The sequence below is a fragment of the Odocoileus virginianus genome, chromosome 5 (genome assembly GCF_023699985.2).
Source record: "Odocoileus virginianus isolate 20LAN1187 ecotype Illinois chromosome 5, Ovbor_1.2, whole genome shotgun sequence".
Classification (NCBI taxonomy): domain Eukaryota; kingdom Metazoa; phylum Chordata; class Mammalia; order Artiodactyla; family Cervidae; genus Odocoileus; species Odocoileus virginianus.
In genome coordinates this window covers 35,201,260-35,223,180 of record NC_069678.1, presented here as the reverse complement: position 1 = coordinate 35,223,180, position 21,921 = coordinate 35,201,260, and the positions used below count along the sequence as shown (strand labels likewise).

The window sequence follows — 21,921 nt, the reverse complement described above, 5'->3', positions numbered from 1 at the left end:
ATAAATATCATGATGTCTAAAGAGTCTGAATAATCATATTTTTAAAAACCAAAGTATTAAAGTAACCAACTTCATGAAGACTATCAGTTAAGTATATCATGGATATACAACTTGAGCCTGCTTCAATTTAGATACCAGTGGTACATCAAGAACCCAGAACAAATAAAAATGATTCATGCATACTTATAAATATTTACACAAAATAAGTTACACATATACAGAGAGAGAAAGAACATTATAGCAGAAAAATTCTAGAAAATCATGCACTTCTTAATTGGTGATATACATAAACTGACAAAAATATTCAGCAATAACTTAAATCTCTCCTTCACTCATTCTAGGAAAATTCAGTAATAATTACAACTAAAACTTTTTGCAGGGGACGATGAAAGAATTTTATGGGCCAAAAAAGTCAGAACAAGGTCCTCACAAATATTTCTAGATCACATCCTGCAAATGAGATCTTTATCTTTAGCTCTGTGAATATTTAAAAATGACCCGTGTTGCTCCATAATGCTCACGCTGCCAGCATGGCTTCCTTAACAGCGACAGCGATTTAGAATCATAGTTTGGGAACTGAAAGAAACCTGGAGCTCCTCAGGTCAATCTCCCTCATCTGACAGGTGAGGAAACCGGTTACACAGATACTAGCTAAGGGACTTCCCTCAGGTCTCCTTTGAATATTCATCTGGGCCAGAAGATATGATCTGCCAGGCACTACCCACCCTCACCCCAAGAGAGCACCTCTTTAGTATTCAGTCAACAGCAATTCTGAAATGTTTTGGTCATAGGATTTATTTATGCTTTACAATTACTGAGGGCTCCAAAGAGATTTTGCTGATAGGAATTCTACCTATCAACAGTGACCACAACAGAAGTGGGGAGGGAAGTGGGAGGGGGGTTCAGGATGGGGAACACATGTACACCCATGGCTGATTCATGTCAATGTATGGCAAAAGCCACTACAATGTTGTAAAGTAATTAGCCTCAAATTAAAATAAATAAATTTTTTTAAAAAGAAAAATTTAAATACCTATTAATTCATTTAAAACCAATAATAATAAACCCACTGCATGTGAACATAAGTGGTATCATTTATTAAAAATAACTATTTTCCATAATAAAACATAATTTAGTGAGAATAGTGGCATTGTTTTACATTTTTGCAAATCTCTTTAATGTCTGGCTTAATAGAAGACAGCTGGGTTTTCAGATCTACTCTTGCATTCGATCTATTGTGATACATTGCTCTGGTTGAAGGAGATGAAGAAATCTGGCCTCACACTGATATGTAGTTGGAAAGGAGAAGCAAATCTTATTAGTCTCTTCACATACTTGTGGCTACCTCTTCTTTTACTTTATACCTAAATGCAACACATAAACAGTCATTTCTTAGAGATTAATTTCAAAGTGCAATCTGAATCATAAAATGAACTTCTCATGCCTTGTTACAATAAAATCCATGTTGTTCCCCCAAATACTGAGTAATTATAAAGGGAAAAATAATAACTTTACAGCAGAGAATTCTAGTAGACACCACTTTAGTCGAGTGACCAAGACTAACATCACCAGTAATAAGACACAACAACATAAGGTAGCACTGACTTGAGGCCTTGAGAGGGGACATTTACCTCTGTTGCAAACTTCCCAAGAGCACACAACCTCAATGCAATCATAATCATATTAACCCAAATCAGGGGACGCTGTCCAAAACTGACCAGTACTTTTGCAAAACTGCCAAGGTCACTTGAAAGACAGAGAACCATCATAGATTGGAGGAGACTAAGGAGACATGACAATTAAATGAAATGTGAGATTTTGACTTGGGTCCTGAAACATAAAAAGTACGTCAGTGGGAAAACTGGTGAAATTCAAATAAATTCTATACTTCAGTTAACAATACGATATCAAGATTAACTTCTTAGTTTTGATAATTGCTCCATGGGTACAGAAGATGCTTTAAGGTGAAGGGCTTATGGGAACTCTCAGTAGTATATACACAACTTTTCTGTAAGTTTAAAATTATCTCAAGATATAAAGTTTTTTAAAAAAAATCAATTGCTCTATCTTATACTATCAAGATGTGGGATCCTTTACTCACACATGATTTTATAACATCTTGTATTGGTCATTTGGAAAATAACGGTTCACTGAGTTATGCAAAAATGCCAAATGTTGAGGTATGTCTTATATGATATCAAAATATCACATTTGTTAATTTCTCCTCACAAGAAAAGCATTTAATTATTGAGAAACTGCCATGGTCACAGTGATAGATGCAAATTACCAAAATTTTAGTTTTTGCTTGAAAAATAAAATTGTATCATTGGTAACAAATATTGTCAGTTGTTCTCCTTGAAACAATATGCTCCCTCTGTTTATGTTTGAATAATGTCTGCCAAATACCTATGGTTAGATAACCACCATTTGCCTGTCACTCGTTCTTTCAAGCAAAATGGTATCTGATGAAAAACAGACTAGTTCAGCTCGCAACTGCACAACTGCTCTTGCTCAGGACAACCACTATACTTTGGAGTGTTGAAGTGCTACTTGCTTACTTCCCATCGCATCATACAGAATATGAAAAAGGTATTTGAAGGTTTTACTGCTTCATCAAGAATATTCTTAAGTAAAGCAGGTATGTGGTAGTGAAGCACTGCCTCAATTCCTGATAAGGCGCCAGCAGTTTTATCCAATATTGCTTTTATACCGCTCAGTCAGTAAAAGCATCTGCCTGCAATGTGGGAGGCCTGGGTTCAGTTCCTGGGTTGGGAAGATCCCCTGGAGAAGGAAATGGCAACCCGCTCCAGTATTCTTGCCTGGAGAATCCCATGGACAGAGGAGCCTGGCTGGCTACAGTTTGTGGGATCGTAAGAGTCAGACATGACTTAGCACTATCTTTCTTTTCCTTTTCTACAATGTTAACCCAGAGAAAAAGATATCTTAGAATTATTATAAAAATAGTCCTGACTTCACAGACATCCTGAAAAGATCCCAGATCCATAATTCACACTTTGGGTAGCACTGATTTAAAGAGTTAACTTTCAGCTCCTGAATGAAATATACCACCTACTACTTTAGCCAACACTAAAGTACTAAAAAGAATTATATGCTAAGAGTTACAGAAGTTTTACCAAGAAACAATAGCTTCTTGATGCCAAAGACTCATAACAATCTAGTGACAGATCCAGCATCTATTTTTAAATCAATGCCCACAGGTCACTCAGACACTGTTTAATCTGAAAAGATAGTGACCCTCGCCCAGTCTTCATGGAGTAACCTTCATTCCACAACTGCCTCTTTCCCCAAAAGCATAATATGTACAGTAAGATTCCAATTTATTATTTTAGCAAACTTGTTTCTCTTCATTGTACTTTATGAACATGAGTTCTAAGTTTTAATTTATTCAATAAACATTAAGCACCCACTAGGTGCTGGGAACTGAGGATTTATCACTGAACTGTCCCCATCTTCTCACTCAATGATCACATTCAAGCAGAGTCAGACAAAGACATAGAAACTCCTCCACTTGAGAATTTTCACATAGATGGAAAAGCTGTACCAGAGCAAAGGCAAACTAACCTGAGTACTTTCATGGAGCTTACACTTCCAAGGAGGAAGATAAGTAATAAACAAAATAAATCATAAACATGTTTTAAGGTGATATGTGCTATGAGGGAAAAAATGAAGCAAGATCAGAAGAATGGGAACACCAGGAGTTGGGATTACAATTTTAAATAAGGTGATTAGGGTGGGACTGAGCTCAGAGTGCTACATGGATGGGGAAAATTACTGACAGGTAGAACATTATTTTCAATAGTTTCATTTAAATAAACATGACCCTCTGATTTGCATGCATTATATCATCTATAATGAGGACACAGTACAACGAGTATAATCAATATCTATTTTATATATGGGGACACCGAGTATATGGTCATACAGCCTACAAATAGAAAAGCCGGGGCCTGAATCTGTGTCTGAATCCAAAGTCCAATGTCACAACTAAGATCCTGACTCTGACTTTAATACATCTCTGTCAAGATTGGACATTGTGGTAGAAAATTACTTTTCCTACATAAAAGTATAACAGGAATCCTCAGGCATTGCTCAAGTATTCCTGGTAGTTCAGCCGGTAAAGAATCTGCCTGCAATGCAGGAGACCCTGGTTCAATTCCTGGGTCAGAAAGATCCACTGGAGAAGGAATAGGCTACCCACTCCAGTATTCTTGGGTGTCCCTAGTGGCTTAGCTAGTTAAGAATCTGCCTGCAATATGGAAGACCTGGGTTCGATCCCTGGGTTGGGAAGATCCCCTGGAGAAGGGAAAGGTTACCCACTCCAGTATTCTGGCCTAGAGAATGACATGGACTGTATAATCTATGGGGTCACAAAGAGTCAGAGGTGACTGAGTGACTTTCACTTTCACTTCTACAAAATCCTTTACTTACAAGTAAAGCTTCACTGGTGACTGTGCTCAGTCCTCAGTTGTGTCTGACTCTTTGCAACCCCATGGATTTAGTGCCAGGCTCCTCAGTCCATGGGCTTCTCCATGGATAGAATACTGGCGTGAGTAGCATTCCCTTCTCCAGAGGATCCTCCCTACCCAGGGATTGAACCTGGGTCTCCTCCACTGTAGTTGGATTCTTCACCACCTGAGCCACCAGAGAAGCCGGCATTGGTGATTATGCCCCAGCAAAAATCTGCTGGGGAACCCAAGGGCTTGGAAAAAGGGCACAACCTTAAATCTTTGGGTTCTGAGACTGTCTAAAGGAACAAGTATGCTCACTTTACCATAGTGAAGAGATGCAGCGGCTTTTCCTCTGCTCAGCAACACCAGTTTGAGTCTCAGCTAAAGAACATATTTCTTATAGTATGCACTGAGCTCTGAATTCCTACAACAAAGAGCAAAGCTAGCAAGCCAATAATTCTTTATCAGATGGCCTTAGTTTCTGGGACTGAGTTCACTCTCCAGATGGCCAGGAGTATTAGTTCTCATCATTGTTCATCAAGAGTAGCTTAAAGAATACAGAATTATATCTCTAAAACAGAGGTTCTCAAAGTTAATCCTAATGAAACAGACATGCTTAATGAACACTGTTCACATCTGAATACACTACACAGTCTTCAAAATAAATTCCTGAAAACTCTAAAGGAATACTGAAAGAAATTAAACAAATTGAGGGGCATACCATGTTCATGGATGGCAAAACAGATATGACATGCTACAGATTATGTGTTCTTTTCATTCTATCAATGGCAATCCTAACCCCTCTCTCTCACACTCAAATATATTTAAATGCAAATAACCATGGTTAGGGTAAACATGAATTCTGTCTTTATAAAGTAAAATCACCCTTTAAAGTCATCAATTTAACTCTTAGTTGTAACATTATTCATGATCTCTTATAACTTAACTGGGATATACAGTAAGTCTTGACACTGTAGCATGACATTACTTTCTAAAATAAAAATGTAATGAGATTGAGAAAAACAGCAGCAAAGAAAAATCAATCATTTATTGGTTCAAAGTCTTTATTCTCAACTTTTTAAAATCTCCTTCATGATTCTCACAGCTCTGAGACCAGAATTCTTATCAACTCCATCAAGTTGCCTGGGGACCATCTGTAGAAAGTGTTAAAAGTCAAAGTAGCTACTTCAGGCTTGCTGGCTGAGGAGGAGGCAGGTTGCCCAGAACCTCAGGACAGCCAGCCTCACACAGAGTAAACACAGGCCGCTGTGCACTCAGTAATAAATTCCTCAACCAGCACATACTCTCCTGAGGTTTTCATGTAAGCTTTTTCCAATAGATTCCAAGTTGAGTAATAAACAGGCATAATACATTTTCTTGGGCCCTCCTTGAATTCAGGAAGATCTGACAATATCATGAAATAGCTCAGCACAGTTCTCTGAAATTTTTCATTAGAATTCTTTTCTCCTGAATCATGTTAATAAAGTACAATTTGGCCTCAGATTCATGCGTAACTACTTACTCACAAGCAGTTCGAGCGCAGAAGGATGGGGAAAGACACTAAAGCCTATGAGTAAGAGGCAGGGCCAGACCCAGGAATTGCAAGGTTTCTAGATAGATGTTTTCCAGTGAAGCTATATATTGCTTAGAAAAGTGCTCCTTTATATCTGACTGGCTCTGAGATAAGACTGAAACACTCTTCTCTGCTTTCATCTTCAACTGCCTACACTGTTCTCAGACTCAGAACTGGCACTTGACTCGGTAAGCCTCAAATCTCTCTCATCTTTAAAGGGCAGGGACTTCCATTATTTCTCTCCATTATTTTTCTATAATTCATCAGGATGAGCTAATTCTAGGTATTCTTATTCTATAACATATGTCAAATTAACAAAATAACGCAAGTCTATTTTCCCCCTTCATACATACAGTATACTCTGAAATTATACTGTGTGCACTTGGTTTCAAATTGAGATTTTTGAACACTATTTTCCAAACGCAGTGGCTATTTGCTACTCTGAGCCAGCCCAACAGAGGAAATGAGGAATCTGATTTGTTTTATTTTAAAAGGAAGAAAAAAAACTACTTAAGGCCTGATCCTGGTGCCTTTGAACATTTAACACTCAGAACCTGAATTGTTTCATAACAAACTAGAGCTCCCTTTCCTCCCTCCAAGAAGAGGCCCTTGGGAAGTATTTATTTAGTTAATGAGAGTTAAGTAATTGTGTTTTTCTCACAAGACAAAAAACAAACAAAAACTTTTAGAAGATGCTCTTTGAGCTCCCTAGCTCTGCAAGGTCCATATGATCTCCATCAGCCACGAGCCTGGAGCAGTAAACTAGGAATTTAGGGAACAATGTGGCCACAAACACTTCTCCAAAAAGAAAAACAACTCCTCTCTTGGCCCAACTCCAAAAGGCAATTGAGCCGGGTAAGGTCCAGGCTAATCTCTAAACAGCCTCTCTGCCAACTTTCTCCTACAGTCATTCGGTTTTTCAGCATGGACTTTGCAAATAATCTAAAACAATTAATTATGCTTTCGAATTCACCCTGTACCATTAATGAAACACTGCCAGACAGCCTTTGATAACATATTTCCAGAGCTAATTAACTGTGACAAACCAGAGGACAGACTCCCCAAACACTCGAGAGAGCCAGGCAAAGACCTGGCTGGTGTCAGTGAGGCCAGCCATGCAAAGCGATCCTGCGGTGACAAAGTGGGGGGCTGCTGGAGTCAGGCCCTCAGGGTCCTCACAATATGTCAGACCCTGCCCTCAAATTATATCATTATCAGGTTCTTAAAGTTCAAATTATTTTTCCATCCTAAAGATATTTTTTCCTTCTAATGACTGGAAATTCTTAATTTGATACTTAGAAGGTTTTTATTGCTTCTAGTCTATACCTCCACACTTCTGTTAGTTGCTCAGTTGTGTCTGACTCTTTGTGACCCTATGGACTGTAGCCTGCCAGGTGGAATTTTCCAGGCAAGTATACTGGAGTGGGTCGCCGTTTCCTTCTCCAGGGGATCTTTCCAACCCAGGGATCGAACCTGGGTCTCCCACATCTTGGGCAGATCCTTTACTGACTGAGCCGCCAGGGAAGACCATACCTCTACTCCCCAAAATATGGGTTTTCATTTTTTAAAAGAGAGGGATGAATAATAGTTTTTAAACATATATGTTAAAATAAATTTCATCCCCAAATGATCTTCTTTCAATCAAAGAGTCCTGCATAATCCAAGATTTCCCACTCCCATAACCTCAGCCATGTGGGAAATCTTTCTATTTTTTTCACTAATGCCCCACAGAATTCCAGGCTGCTCTACATGCATGGTCAGCAAGATAAACACACTTTGGGGAGGCCTAGAAAAAAACCCTGCAGGAGGCAAGAAGTAAAACTGTAGTTGCATTCCTCTGGACTTTCCTGTTGCAGTTTCAAAAACAGAAAGACCACCACCTGGGGCTTGGTGAGCACAGGGCCAGATTCAAGCTGCCCAATGCCGCCCCCCACCCCCCAATGACAGTGATAAGATCTGAGAAAGCAAATCAGAAAACTTCATAAACTACTCAGTGGTAAAATAAATAAATAGAAATTATTCTAAAAGACAACTTTTCAAGCACAGAGGTTAAATCTTCTCAGTGTCTTATCTCAATTTTTAATAAATAAGATGTTGAGTACTTAATAAATATCAACAACAACTTTGGGGAATTTTTTTTCCCTTCTAAAAAATGTTAATTTTTTAAAAGCTCTAGCCTGGAATCTGATTACAGGAATAAAATAGGAATCAGTGAGGAAGCCAGAGCTAAAAACTAGAACAAAAGAAAGTATGCTATAATTATCCAGCTCCTTGCTGACATCTAGCACATAACTTAAATTTATAAAATGTATTAAAATGAATTTATGCACTTATTTACTATGTAGAACTGGATTCAATTCTATTTCTCTGAAGCACTAGTTTTACTATGAGAGACAACTTTGCAAAACGTGATAAGACCCTCAAAAATTCATATTCCTGAAAAACAGACCACATGGGGAATGAAAAGGATGAGATTTAGAAATCAGGACAGTAAATAAGTTGGGAAGGGAGGGTCAAGGCTTTTCAGACAGTGATTTTTCAAGGAAAGTCATTCACAGTGCAAAGAAATTTTCTTTAGACAGTTTGGAAGGTTGTTCTGTTTTTTAATATTCAGTTTTCACTGTTACATAAAAGTAACTACCTTTACTATTAGGTTATGGCCTAGTATTCCACTGATATGAGATATCAGTTTTTCATCCTTTTCCCCCTCAAAGGAAACAAACTGAAAGCAAACCACAAAGTCATTCTTAATTTCACAAGCATTTCACTTCCAAGGTTCTTTCCTTCTACAATCTGATCCTGACTACCATCATCTCTTGCCTCAATTTATTACGATGGCCACCAACCAGTATTCCCAAATTCACCCTTGCCCAACAGTCTATTCTCAACACTGCAGCCAGGGTGATCTTGCTAAAATATCCTTCAGATCACATCATTCTGCCGCTTAGTGGCTCTTTCTCACTAGAGTAAAAACTCTGCCATGGTCTACAAGGTTATATGCAGCCCTACATCTGTCCCCAAGACACTCTGACTTTCCACTCCAGCAGCCGCCTGGCCTGTTTACTAAGGCTCAAGTACTTCAGACAAGCTCCCACCTCAGGACCTTTGCACATGCTCTTCCTCCTGCCTGGAATGCTCACTTCCCCAGATATCCACTTAGCTCACCTCCTTCCAATCTTTGCTCAAAAGTCATCTTCCCAGTGAGGTCCTTCCTGGATCACCTTACTTTAAACTGTACTTCCCCGCTAATAATCCCTAGCCCTGTTGCCTTTTCTCCACTAACCCTGCTAAAATGCGCATAGTTTTTGTCTGTTTCTGGTTTCTGTCTCTCTTCACTAAAATGTAAACTTCAGGTGCACAAGGATTTTTGACTGTTTTACTCACTGCTATATCTGCAACAGCTGGAATGGTGTCTAGAATGCTCAGGAGATGTTTGCTGAATAAACCAATCAACGTTTTAGGAAACTTAACCATGTAAGAAGGTGGCAAAAACTCATTGTTCACACTACAAAGTCTCCCCTTTCTGTGCCACAGAAGCTAGCAAAGTACCTGAGCCCTAATATACACTCAAAACTAATTCACCAGACTACAAGTGCCCATCTAAACACAGCAGGATGTAAACAGTGAAAGAAAAGGTGAAATGATAAATGGGATAAAGGGGCAAGTGGGAGCACTGCGGCATTTTGCTTCACCAATGAACAACACAACGCCAAAGAGGGCCGCACAGATGTGTCCCGCTGGAAAAGCTCTTTGCAGGAAAGTGCCCAGCAGATCAGCGGCACCCCTGATGAAAACAACAGAGAAGGAACTGACTCCAGAAGCGGGGGCTCTGCTCTCTCCTGAGGCCTTTGCTATCTGAGCATCCTTGTGGATGGGGCCAGAGGGCAGGAGGACGGGAGGTGTTACTCCTGGTGGCTAGTCCATCGTCTAGACCAGAATGAAGTTATTCAGGCATGCAAGGACAGAGGGAAGAAGCAACACAAAGAACTCAGGGCAGTCTTAATGGAACATTTTCCTTCTGCCGTAACCACACCACTTATAACTATATGATTCCTTTCACTGCCAACGGAGAATATCTTTTTTTTTTTAATCAACATTTTCCTTTAAAGGCAGTAAGCTTTTCCACATTCTATTCTAGTTTAAACTAGTTTGGTTTCTTTTTTTTCCTTAAGATTTCTAAGAGTTGGCAGGACAGGGCAGAAGAGCCAGGCCTCTGTCCCCAGAGCACCTGCTGCCCGGTCTTTGGAAGGAATGTTCTGAGGGCAAGCACATTGGTAAGCTCTCTAGAATGCCACCTGATTTACAGTGTCCTCTCAGAGAACAAAAATAAGACCACATTAGACGTCAGGGTAAATCTTTTTTAAGTCACTCTGGCAGAGAACGTTTCAAAGAAAATGAAAGTCAGCAGTTCATGTGAATGCAGTGTAAGGTGGGCCAATCTCCTGAGACAGGCAAGCACCTCTGCGCCCTGATGCCCCTACATGCAGAGGCAGTCCTGAGGGAAGGCCTCACAGTGACACTGCCCAGAATACTCCGTGCTCTAAAACACTTCCAAAACCAGCACTTGGAGCTCTAGCAATGATTCAAGGTGGCCCCAGAATAGGAGGATTTAGCTATCAAAGCAAATAAGCTGAGAATGCCTAATTTCTCATACCCACAGTGTGTGGGAATATAAGCCTTGTGTAATTAAACAGTTACGTGGTCACACACAGATAGCTCTGTCCTGATGGGAAAGTGGATCAGCATTTACAAAAATGCACCGTGGCTGGTATCCTAAAATAACCCAGATCAAGAATCCAGAAAACTGGGTGGCAATTATACAGTCTAAGATAAGGAGGCAAAGGAGAGAAATCTGGGTTCTGTGAACTTGTGACATCAAAGTGAAAATGTTAGTCACTCAGTCATGCCCAACTCTTTGCAACCCCATAGACTATATCCCACCAAGCTCCTCTGTCCATGGGATTCTTCCAGCAAGAATACTGGAGTGGGTAGCCATTTCCCTCTCCAGGGGATCTTCCCGAACCAAGAATCAAACCCAGGTCTCCTATACTGCAGGTAGCACCCTCTTGGTAAGTATCTTTCTTAATCTATATGCACATCTGGTTACTCAACTATCTATTCTCCTTGCACACAAAAAAGAAAAAGGCCTTTTATTTGATATCATATCATATCCCACCCCTACTGATAGATTACGCAAGGCAAGGTAATCTTTGAGAAATGAACTCATCTTTCTTAACTAGCTAACTGCCCCAATTCTGTGTGTGTGTGTGTGTGTGTGTGTGTGTGTGTGTGTGTGTATGTGTGTGTTGTTTCTGTGCAAAAACCTACAGAAAGGGAAACAGGGACCTCATTACACTTGGGTGTGCATGGTCTCTCCAGAGGGATCACTACCTAAAATGAAGGCCATTCTATTCACTCTGGGTCTTTTAATAATAGTTCTTTGCTCCTTAAAATAGAAAACTGGCACCCTGGTGATAGCTGGCATCACAACTGACAGTATCTTTTCCCTATGTATCCACAAGTAGAATTAAACACAAAAGTGGTTATAATAACCACCTGAAAACTATAATAATCACCAGCCAAATCAACTAGCTGTGTCCAAAGACTTAGGGGTTAGCAAGAGATCTTTACGATATTTGTTTTGAACCTTCAAGTCTATTCCTCCTACGTTTACTTTCCCTGGTGGCAGCCCCCACTGGCACCCTCCCTGCCCTCCTGCCATTATGAGTTACAGCTGCTGAGCCCTTAGTTGGCAGAGAAGGGAAAACTGTGGCAGAACCCCTCTGCGGTCCTCAGGCCATTGATCTCAAGCCCAAGAGAAAGAGTGCCAGTTCCCGCTGGGCAGCACAACGGAAAGAACATGAACTCTGGGTCTGCTGCCATGCTGCCGCACTTAATTGTCATATGACTATTATTACTCAAAGGACCATTTCAACTTTTTAAAAATTAACTCTCATTATATATGACATTTTTCTTCCTTAAGCCTCAGTAGCATCATTTGTAAAATTAGTATTAAAATAATAGTGGTAGGCGTGGTGGCAGTAGTAATAATTATAAAAACAGTGATAATAACGAACACCTACTTCACTGGGTTTCTGTGAAGATTAAATGAACTGACTGGTGCAGAGTACCCAGCAGAGCGCCTGGCAGCATGGTTTTAAGAGGTGCTGAGGGGCGTGCTGCAGGAAAATCACCCTGACTCATCAGTGCAGTCTGTCTGCAGAAGTGTGCTGGGTTCAGGTTCAGTCAAGAGGCAGACCAGCTTTCTAAACTAATTACTTGCTCTCAAGTCCCTTACTCTCATTCCATAAATGAAAAAACAACCCTGCCCATCCAGGGACTGCTATGAGAATCAAATGAAACACCAGGCATGAAGGCATTTGAAAACAATAAAAATAAAGTGGTATTATTATGTTTAGCCTCCACCCAAGGCTGTCTGCCTGTCCATTCCAAACCAAGTATTAACCAGCTAGTATTAAAACCTCTGCTTGCTGTCCTAAGAACCCAAAGAGTTCAAAGCTTTCTTAGCAGGAAAATAGCTCCAACTAAAAACATCTGTATTCTCCTGTGGACTACACCTGGAATTCCAGGTACATCCAATAAAGATGAAAAGAAATGTGTTTGCTCAACAGAAATATGTGTTTGGGTCACAGGCAAGCCTCCAAAAGTATACATCTAGGCACCAAATGGCAACTGCGGAATGAGGAAGATAGCCAACCCCCCGACACTCCGCTGGCACTGAGGCCAGCAGCGTCTCCGCAGAGCTCCCCTCCACAGCACCCCTTTGTCCTGACACAAGGGACCGGTAAAACACAGACAAGTCCATCTCTTTCTCCCAAACCGATTTCCCTGAGTTCTCCCTGCATGCCTCTTTCTCTCGTTACCGAGGCTCCTGGGAACACAGCCCTACCTAACGCTGGCCAGCCACGGAGGCAGCAGTTAATAATTTTTAAAGATGTGTAGTGGAACAGTTTTTAAAGTGAAAACTTGGTGAAGCTTAAGCCCTCAGGAGCAAGCATTTACTTTTTTTAACTTCCCATTTTCTTCAGATACATTCTAGGATTGAAGATAAGATAAAATTAATGATAAAAGCCTAAGGTAATTTATACTCAGGAGGCATTAGGGTCCCTACACAGCTCTGGTTCAAGTCCATGGCCCTCCCTCCGCACAATGGTGTACAATAACCAAGGAACAAGGGAGGGAAGCAAAAGTGCCAGTTCTGTCAAAGCAACCACTAACGCCGGGATGTGGCTTGCTTCCTTCACCCTCAGCCACAGGCAGAGAAGGAAGGCTTTCAATGAAGGCCCACACGCAGGCATCTACTATTCCATCGCGGGCTCATTTTATGCGCTGTGCTGGGCTCGTCTCCTCCCTGGCCACATATCTGAAGGAAGCCTTCACCACTTCTGCTGGCAAGAACTCTATAATAGAGCTTCACAACCGTGTCCGCAGAATAAGAATACAAAGAAGGCTCGTTACCTGAGGGTCCTTTCACTCTGACGACTTACATACGTCTCCCCTAAGAACAAAGGGTTTAACTGGTTCCCAGATGCCTCACTGGTGGGTACTCATCTGGTGCTGAATCAGTCAAGTAAAGAGGTTCATTCATTCCACACAGAGGGTCTCCTACATAGAGGCTCTTGTGGACTGGTGGATGGGCTGGATTCTACAGCCAAACTGCCTGGGTTCAAGTCCTCACTCTGCCACTTATTAGTTACTGAGTCTCAGTTTTCGTGTGAGGAAAACTGCAGATGACGATAATAATACTAATACCACCTCACGGTGTTCTTTTATAAAGACAAAATCAGCTGGCAGAGAGCAAGCCTGAGCTAAGTGTCAGCCTACGTGCCAGGCACTGTGGCCTTTGTGGCCAAGGAGGCCACATTCTTAGCCTTACTTTCTGAGGCTGAAGTTTGAATTCTAAGATTTGACAATGCATGCTTTTGACTACAGGGGGATGGAAAAAGAGAGACTCCAAACCTCAGAATGAAATCCACACTTTGTTCTGACATTTAAGGTCCTCTATAATGCACCCCCATCCTTCCTTCTAACATCCCCAAGACATCCTCAGACACCCCCAGACATCCTCTACATCCCCGAGCAGCTGTCTGGGGCATCTGTTTCTTAAAACAACATCAAGAGCCTTCCTGGCAGTCTAATGGTTAAGACTCCACACTTTCATTGCAAAGGGAGTAGGTTTGATCCCTAATCAGAGAACTAAGATCCCATATGCTGTACGGAACAGTCAAAAAAGGCAAAAACAGACAGACAAACAGAAAAAAACAACATCAGACACCCAAGTGCCACTGTTCTGCTCTCTGCTCACCCTCAATGCCTTCCCCTTTCTTAAGTCATCCTGGTCTTCAAAACACAGCTCAAGACATAGACTTCTACAGAGCCTTCCCAGGCTGCTCTAACCAGGGTCATTTGGCTTTTATTTACCATGCATTGATTATTTTGTTACATGGTTATATTCTATATGCCTAACTAAAGTATAAGCAACTCAAAAGGATGAATCTTATATCTCTTTGTATATCCCTAACCGCTCTGTCTCTGAAAACCGTTCAATATCACAGAAACCCAAGTCTATGCCCCGACTAGTAATGCTGAAGAAGCTGAACAGTTCTATGAAGACCTACAAGACCTTCCAGAACTAACACCCAAAAAAGATATCCTTTTCATTATAGGGGACTGGAATGCAAAAGTAAGAAGTCAAGAAATATCTGGAGTAACAGGAAAATTTGGCCTTGGAGTACAGAATGAAGCAAGGCAAAGGCTAATAAGAGTTTTGCCAAGAGAACACACTGGTCATAGCAAACACCCTCTTCCAACAACACAAGAGAAGACGCTACAGATGGACATCACCAGATGGTCAATACCAAAATCAGAGTGATTATGTTCTTTGCAGCCAAAGATGGAGAAGCTCTATACAGTCAGCAAAAACAAGACCGGGAGCTGACCTCGGCTCAGATCATTAGCTCCTTATTGCCAAATTCAGGCTTAAATTGAAGAAAGTAGGGAAAACCACTAAACCATTCAGGTATGACCTAAATCAAATCCCTTATGATTATACAGTGGAAGTGACAAACAGATTCAAAGGATTAGATCTGATAGAGTGCCTGAAGAACTATGGATGGAGGTTCATAACACTGTACAGGAGGAAGTGATCAAGACCATCGCCAAGAAAAACAAATGCAAAAAGGCAAAATGGTTGTCTGAGGAGGCCTTACAAATAGCTGTGAAAAGAAGAGACACCAAAGGCAAAGAAGAAAAGGAAAGATATACCCATCTGAATGCAGAGTTTCAAGGAACAGCAAGAGAGATAAGAAAGCCTTCCTCAGTGATCAGTGCAAAGAAATAGAGGGAAACAATAGAACGGGAAAGACTAGAGATCTCTTTAAGAAAATGAGAGATACCAAGGGAACATTTCATGCAAACATGGGCACAATAAAGAACAGAAATGGTATGGACCTAACAGAAGCAGAAGATATTTCTCTTTTTTGTTTTCCTACTACTTTTCAATGAGATTTTAATTAAGATCACTTTTAATGTACCAGCTAAAAGGAAAATAACTTTGCAATCATGAGACAAAGTGAAACTGCTGGTAGAGAGAATGGGCAGTTCAAATTCACACACCAGCATTCAAAAAAAACTTTCCCTCAAGATACTTGCAACAAGAGTGTCATTCTTTCTGCTTTCCAATCTCATAAACCAAGTTCGCAAAGTGACTTCCACTCCTTCTGCCTACATATGACTCCTGGTCTGAGTCAACTGAAGCCTTAATGGTGGTCCAGCTTCTTCAGTATACCACAGATGTGAATAGCAGAGTTGTGACTAAGTGAGCTCATAAACCAAGAATACCCTTCTAACAATATTCATTGTTAATCTATAATTGTTTATCACAGTACTTGGCTGTATTGCACACTCAGTGCATGCTTATTATCACTCTCATGTCACCTGTATGTGCACTTCAACAGTCAAAACCAAGAAGCTAATCATTTTTTAAGTCAATGTGTGTCTTCTTAAGGCCAGCCAGTTTTCAAAACTGGCCCAACAAATTAGCTCTAATATAGCTCACTACAAAAGAAACACAAAGCAAATTATAACAAAATAGAGCAAATTAAGTTTCTAAACTTGTTAAGTAACCCTGACTGTCTATACTAAGATGTTGATGTGAGGGATCTGATACTCTTATTTAAGGAACAGTGTTCCAACCAAACCATTTGCTTCTGCTCATCTACAATCTCACATTCTGATGGCCTCTAGGAAGCGCAGTATATTTCCATATTTTTAAATTTTTATATTTTGTTTTGTTTCTCACCACACCATGTAACTTGTGGGATTTCAGCTCCCCAACCCAGGCCCCTGGCAATGAAATTATAGAGTCCTAACCACTGGACTGCTAGGGAATCCCCTCTGTAGTTTTTTAAAAATCACATCCTAAAATACCTGAAATAGGCAAAATTAAATATTTCCTAAGTAGCCTGTGCTAGCAGTGTCACCTCTATACAAAAGATCTATTTATTTTACAATAAAGAACCAAAGGGCTTTCTTGAAATTCTTATTTAGGACAAGAAAGTAGATGTAATCTCTGCATGTAACAAACTTAAGTGGGTTTAAACAGCATATTTGTTCTCTAGCCACCTCCACACTGAAGTATCTGCGTCACCAACATTCAAATATCTAGCCCTAGTGTAGTAAGATATAATATAGGCAAACACATTATGTATCTGTAGAGGAGTCAAGTATTTTATTCCTTGAAGAATGTAAATACTCAAGCTCTGCATAAACATCACATATTCTAAATTTTTCTAGAATGAAGAAAAATATATCCAAAAGAACACAATGAACATGCAATTTGTATTATGCAACTTACCTGCAGTTGCTAAGCAGGAACTCATTAAGGCAAACATGACAATTACACAATGAGAAGTCATTTTTATTTCTCCAAAAGTGTGTCCTGTTCAGTCACCTCAGCCTGTAGTTCTTCAGATTATAGACAATCTTTGCAAGTCAAAAGTGGCTTTAAAATCCTTCTTTCCAATTTCCAAATTGCCTGTAAAAATACAGATTTTAAGAAGAAAACTTAATGCAGGAATTTCTGTTCATAAGTACATATTAAAGTGAAATGAAGAATTCCTAAAAAGTATAAGAAATTTACCTTAAAAGATGACTAGACAGCACTCAAGCAAACCAGGGGCGGGGGGGCGGAGGGGAACAGGGGCAGTAATTACCAAATAAAGATTTTTACAGCAAACACTTTTGCAAATACATGTTTGCATTGATGTCTTAAATCTTTGGTTTTATATTAAAGTTTCAACAGTATAGAATAAACTCAAGGTACACCTAAACATAACATCATCAGTTATGTTGGAACACTAATCAATGACATTTAATAAGCGAACTTCAGAAAAAAAAAAAGACCAACTCTGATTAGAACTCAATCTAAGATGCAAACTATTATATATAGCATAGATAAACAACAACATCCTATGATAAAGGACATATAAAAATATTTTTTATATTTTTATAAATTTTTAAATTCTTTTATTTTAAATTTTTTATCAATATCCTACGATAAAGCATAACAGTAAATAATGTGAAAAAGAATATATATGTGTATAACCAAATCACTTTACTATACAGCAGAATTTAACATAAAATTATAAATCAATTATAGTTCAGTAAAATTTTTTAAAAAGAACTCAATCTAATGTTATAGTGACAGACTATCACAGGGATCAAATTAAAATATTAATTTAGAATCAATCTGAAAACATAAGGAACCATTAAAAAGCCAAATTCTTATTTCAACTGTTTGCCAACATTTTAACATGTGAAAACTTGTCTCTCAACTCCATCTGAGACTATCTGGTTACTTGACTAGAGGATCCAAGAGGCTTTTTTAAAACTTTTCCTATCTAGAGCCTTGAAATGACAAGTTTTGTGAAGGTGGGATTAACTGGAATATTCTCCGATGACCCTAAAAATTACCTCATTTAGACACTGCAACGTATTGATAAATTTTCCTACCTTATCTCCCTGAATCTGGCACAACCCACAGAAGCTGCAATTCAACAAACATTTATTGACCACCTACTATGTTCCAGGTGTTGCATTAGGACATGATTCCTGGTGTCAGGAATAAAAATTATCTGACAACCAGATAGAAGTATGAAGACCCTGCCTGATCTAAGCTTCAGGCAAGGCAGGATCGCGCGTTTCTAGGATCCACCTCAAACAGCTAGAGACTGCAGCCCTGTTACCCAAAGTCAGATAAACGCATCCCCAGAAACAGCATGCTACCTTCAGACACAAAGCTCGTTTGGGCACTTGCAGGCACATTACAAATATATAAAAACAATGGCAAAATGAGTTCGAATTAAACGGTTTTAGTTCACTGCATCAAGTGTGAAGAGAAAGATACTTAAAATGCATCTCTGTAGTAGTAATACCTAATGGACTTGGAGAAGGAAAAACAATAGGGTGCCTGGGGTACAGAGGTAGGAGAGGGAGGAACCTTTTCAGTGAACCCCCATTTGGGTTTTACAAGTATTACCTACCCAGCAATAATAACAATAAAGTTCGAATTTCAAAGATAATTTTTATATATGCTTTAAACTAAACTATTACATATGCAGGAGGCACTGTGGTCCAGTCTTGGTAGGAAAATGGTTTTAAAAGCCTAGTATGAGTAAAATACAGATGAGAGTGGAAGTAAAAGGTCTGCATGGACGAAACTATCCTACAAACTATTGTGAGGATTAAATGAGTTAATGTAGATACATTGTTTAGAACAGTGCCTAGCAAAAAAAAAAAAAGAAGAAGAAGAACAGTGCCTAACTCATAATAAGCAATGAATAAATGTTAGCTATTATTATCATTACTGGTCCATTCCCTTTGAGGTATATTTATATCAAGAAAGCAGAAAAATTAGGGTATAGCTATTTACATAATTTTTAGCTACTGAAAAATACTGCAAAATAAACATTACAATGGACACCAAAAGGAGATAAGCTAAAGAGCAGATCACTAAGAAAACAAAGTTATCGACAAAATTGAGGCACAGTTCATTGATGGCACAATGGTCTTATCTCAAAAATTGACTAAATTATAGACATAACTCTGGAGACCATAAAATTGTTTCCAATCACTGCTTAAAGTGATTGCCACCATAATTCCACATCACCTCAGATGTAATGGAAGTCTCCTCGGTTATCTGAAAAATCAATGATCAAAAAAAGAAAAAAATCAATGCCAGCAAAGAGAATCTGTCCCTATTTTTTTCCCTTCAAAAAATTAGATTTCCTGAATGGATGGATAAGGAAAACTCTAGAAGAACATGCCATTTCAACAAGTACTAAAAGGGCAACTTTTATAAAGCAAAACCCTATAAGGAGACCTCAGAAGATGACTTCCCAGAGGATTTTTATGGTGTACACAAACCACATAACCAGCAGGAGGCCTGTAGGGATATTTAATGAACTTGTGTCACCCCCTGCCCGCAGCTGCAGAGGGTCTGTGGGGCTGTGCCCCTTAATCCAGGGCTTAAACCAAGTCTGAATGAACCTGGAAAAGAAAGGCAAACGGTTCTATTAAAAATATAGACTGCAAATTGCTGACAAGAATATTGGGTAATTATTAAAATGCAGCAATTACAGATATAATAGAGCCAAGCTAAACAGTTTGATGCCCAAAGGCAAACCACAGCAAGTTTACACCGGATCTTAAAACATCTCCGAGGAAGTCCAAGACAAGTTGAAACTTACACACTGCTGCTTCGAACAAAGAAGGAGCTTTTCTTCTTTTAGCTTAGAAGTCCCTCCACAGTGTAACTTGTTCAAAAGAGAAAATAAACTGCAGAGAGTTTTTGTCTAATCTTCCCAATGTGGTGACAGGATCCTAAGGCAGAGGAGAATAAAAAGGGAAGTGTGTCGTTCCATTCACTGGAACTCCAGTTTTGGCCAAGACTTGCACACATCAGCAGCTGAACACACAACCTGCGGATCAGTTCCCTAACTAGAACACAGGATGATCAAAAGCTTCGAAAAAGTCACAGATCTGGAACAAAACTAGGGAAATACCAATTCTTTTCCTTCTCAGAGGTTATATCACACTCAATCTGCACAGACCAGGGACTCAACCCTGGTTTTCTGACCTCTCTGTATCTCTTTGGACTTTAAGAACAAATAGCTTTCTTTAGAAATATAAATAGGGTGCTCGAAACCTTAAAAGAACAATTTGAAAGATACTGTGAAACAGTCATTTTGCCCATATTTCAAAGTAATGTATTCCATTCAAAGGGTACCAAAACTCACAGTATCCACAAATGAACAAAAAACAATTCTGAGTGAGACCTTAATGGAGTTTTTTAAAAATGAATGTGATACTAATTCTTCTAATTTCCCCTGAGTCTATTTCTAAGGTCATTAAACTTAGTGCATTGCCCCACATTCTCTAGTGATACAAGGAGTTCACAGGGAAAGACCAGGATAAGCTGAAAACCCCTACCCAAATGAGTCCTGAAATACATCATGGTTTTTTGAACTAATATCCAAAGGAATTGGTTGGGAACAATTGGTATTCCCTGGGTTGATCAGGATTTTTTTAAGAGCAAACCTTGCTCTATCTTAGAGGGAAAACGTGGTGAAACAACGCCTGGCAATAAGCTAACAGCCAGCAAAAAACAATTAGTAACTTCCCCTTAGATAGCTAACACAGTGGCTATGAATATGAGATTATTCAAAATCAGAACCTACAATTAGCTTCCACCGAATCAATTGCTCAATTAAAAGAATTAGCCTGCTAAAGATAACATGAACAGCTTTTAAACTTAGATGAGCTCAACAGAATTCATGGATGAAGAGGAGCCCAATCTCCAAGACCAGCACTTGCCCAAAATATTAACAATAAGGCAGAGTCAAGACTAGAAACTAGGTCTTCCCATGACAGCACTCCACCTTGCAGTTTCAGGTCAGTTGCCACAAACTAGGAGCCGTTTTCTCTCCCTCACTGCTCAACCTCGAGAAACAGAATGTTTTCTCCAAGAGAGAGGGAAGCCTGCCATAGCTGCCATCAGACATCAGTACTTCCATGTTGACATGTGCACTTTGCACAAATCATTACTGATCACAAACTAAGACTTGACTTCCGGACTGTGGGTGGTAGTCATAATAAATAAACAATCCTTGGTGATGCTGTATGACTAAGTTCTTTGAAGATAAAGCACAAATCTTTGCATCGTCGTATCTTAACACTATGACTGTTCAGCCCCCAATATGGAAAATATTCAACAAATGCGAAGATCTTAAAGATGTGTATATTGAGTGGAATAAAAAATGACCCATTCCCTAAACCCAAATAGGTAATAACATCTGATTTTCTGGTCCTTCAGCATGAAAAGGTTTTCGAGCAAATCATTAAAATGTTTCGAGTCTGCCATTTAAGTGAATTTTTTGGAGAAAGGTATACTGTTAAGTCTGCAAATGGTTAAATAAAAGCTGATAGAAGAATTGCTCTGATGGATATTCAACACGTTATTCAGGGGATTTAGAAAAAAGGCAGGATGGATGACATCAATATATAGCTTGGCAGCCTGAAAAAAGGGGTGTACAGGATACAGAACAGATACTATTGTTTGATGACATTTGGATGCCCTTTAAGATCTGTACACAGAGACAGCAAAACCACCTTACTGAGTCACAACAGCAACTCTCCCATTTCTCTACAACACAGAGAAACTGACTAATCCCAAATCCCCGTTTTCAGACAGACTTGGCACACAGAGGGGAAAGGTCCTGGATGTGGATAAGAAATCTTTGGAATTTCATCCAAGTATAATCAATATTTGATAAATATTTACTATGAGGAGCCAGGTAC

General features: G+C 39.5%; 1 protein-coding gene across 3 annotated transcripts in view; it reads right to left on the bottom strand.

Annotated features, from left to right (window-relative positions):
* The window catches only part of TGFBR3 (transforming growth factor beta receptor 3), a 196,257-nt gene that overhangs the window by 155,751 nt on the left and 18,585 nt on the right, over positions 1–21,921 (bottom strand). For all 3 annotated transcript variants that reach the window (XM_070467775.1, XM_070467774.1, XM_070467776.1), the window contains one exon: positions 16,919–17,098. In XM_070467775.1, coding sequence (XP_070323876.1) covers positions 16,919–16,979 — 61 coding nt within the window. In that variant the 5' untranslated portion in view covers positions 16,980–17,098. The remainder of the gene's footprint in view (positions 1–16,918; positions 17,099–21,921) is intronic.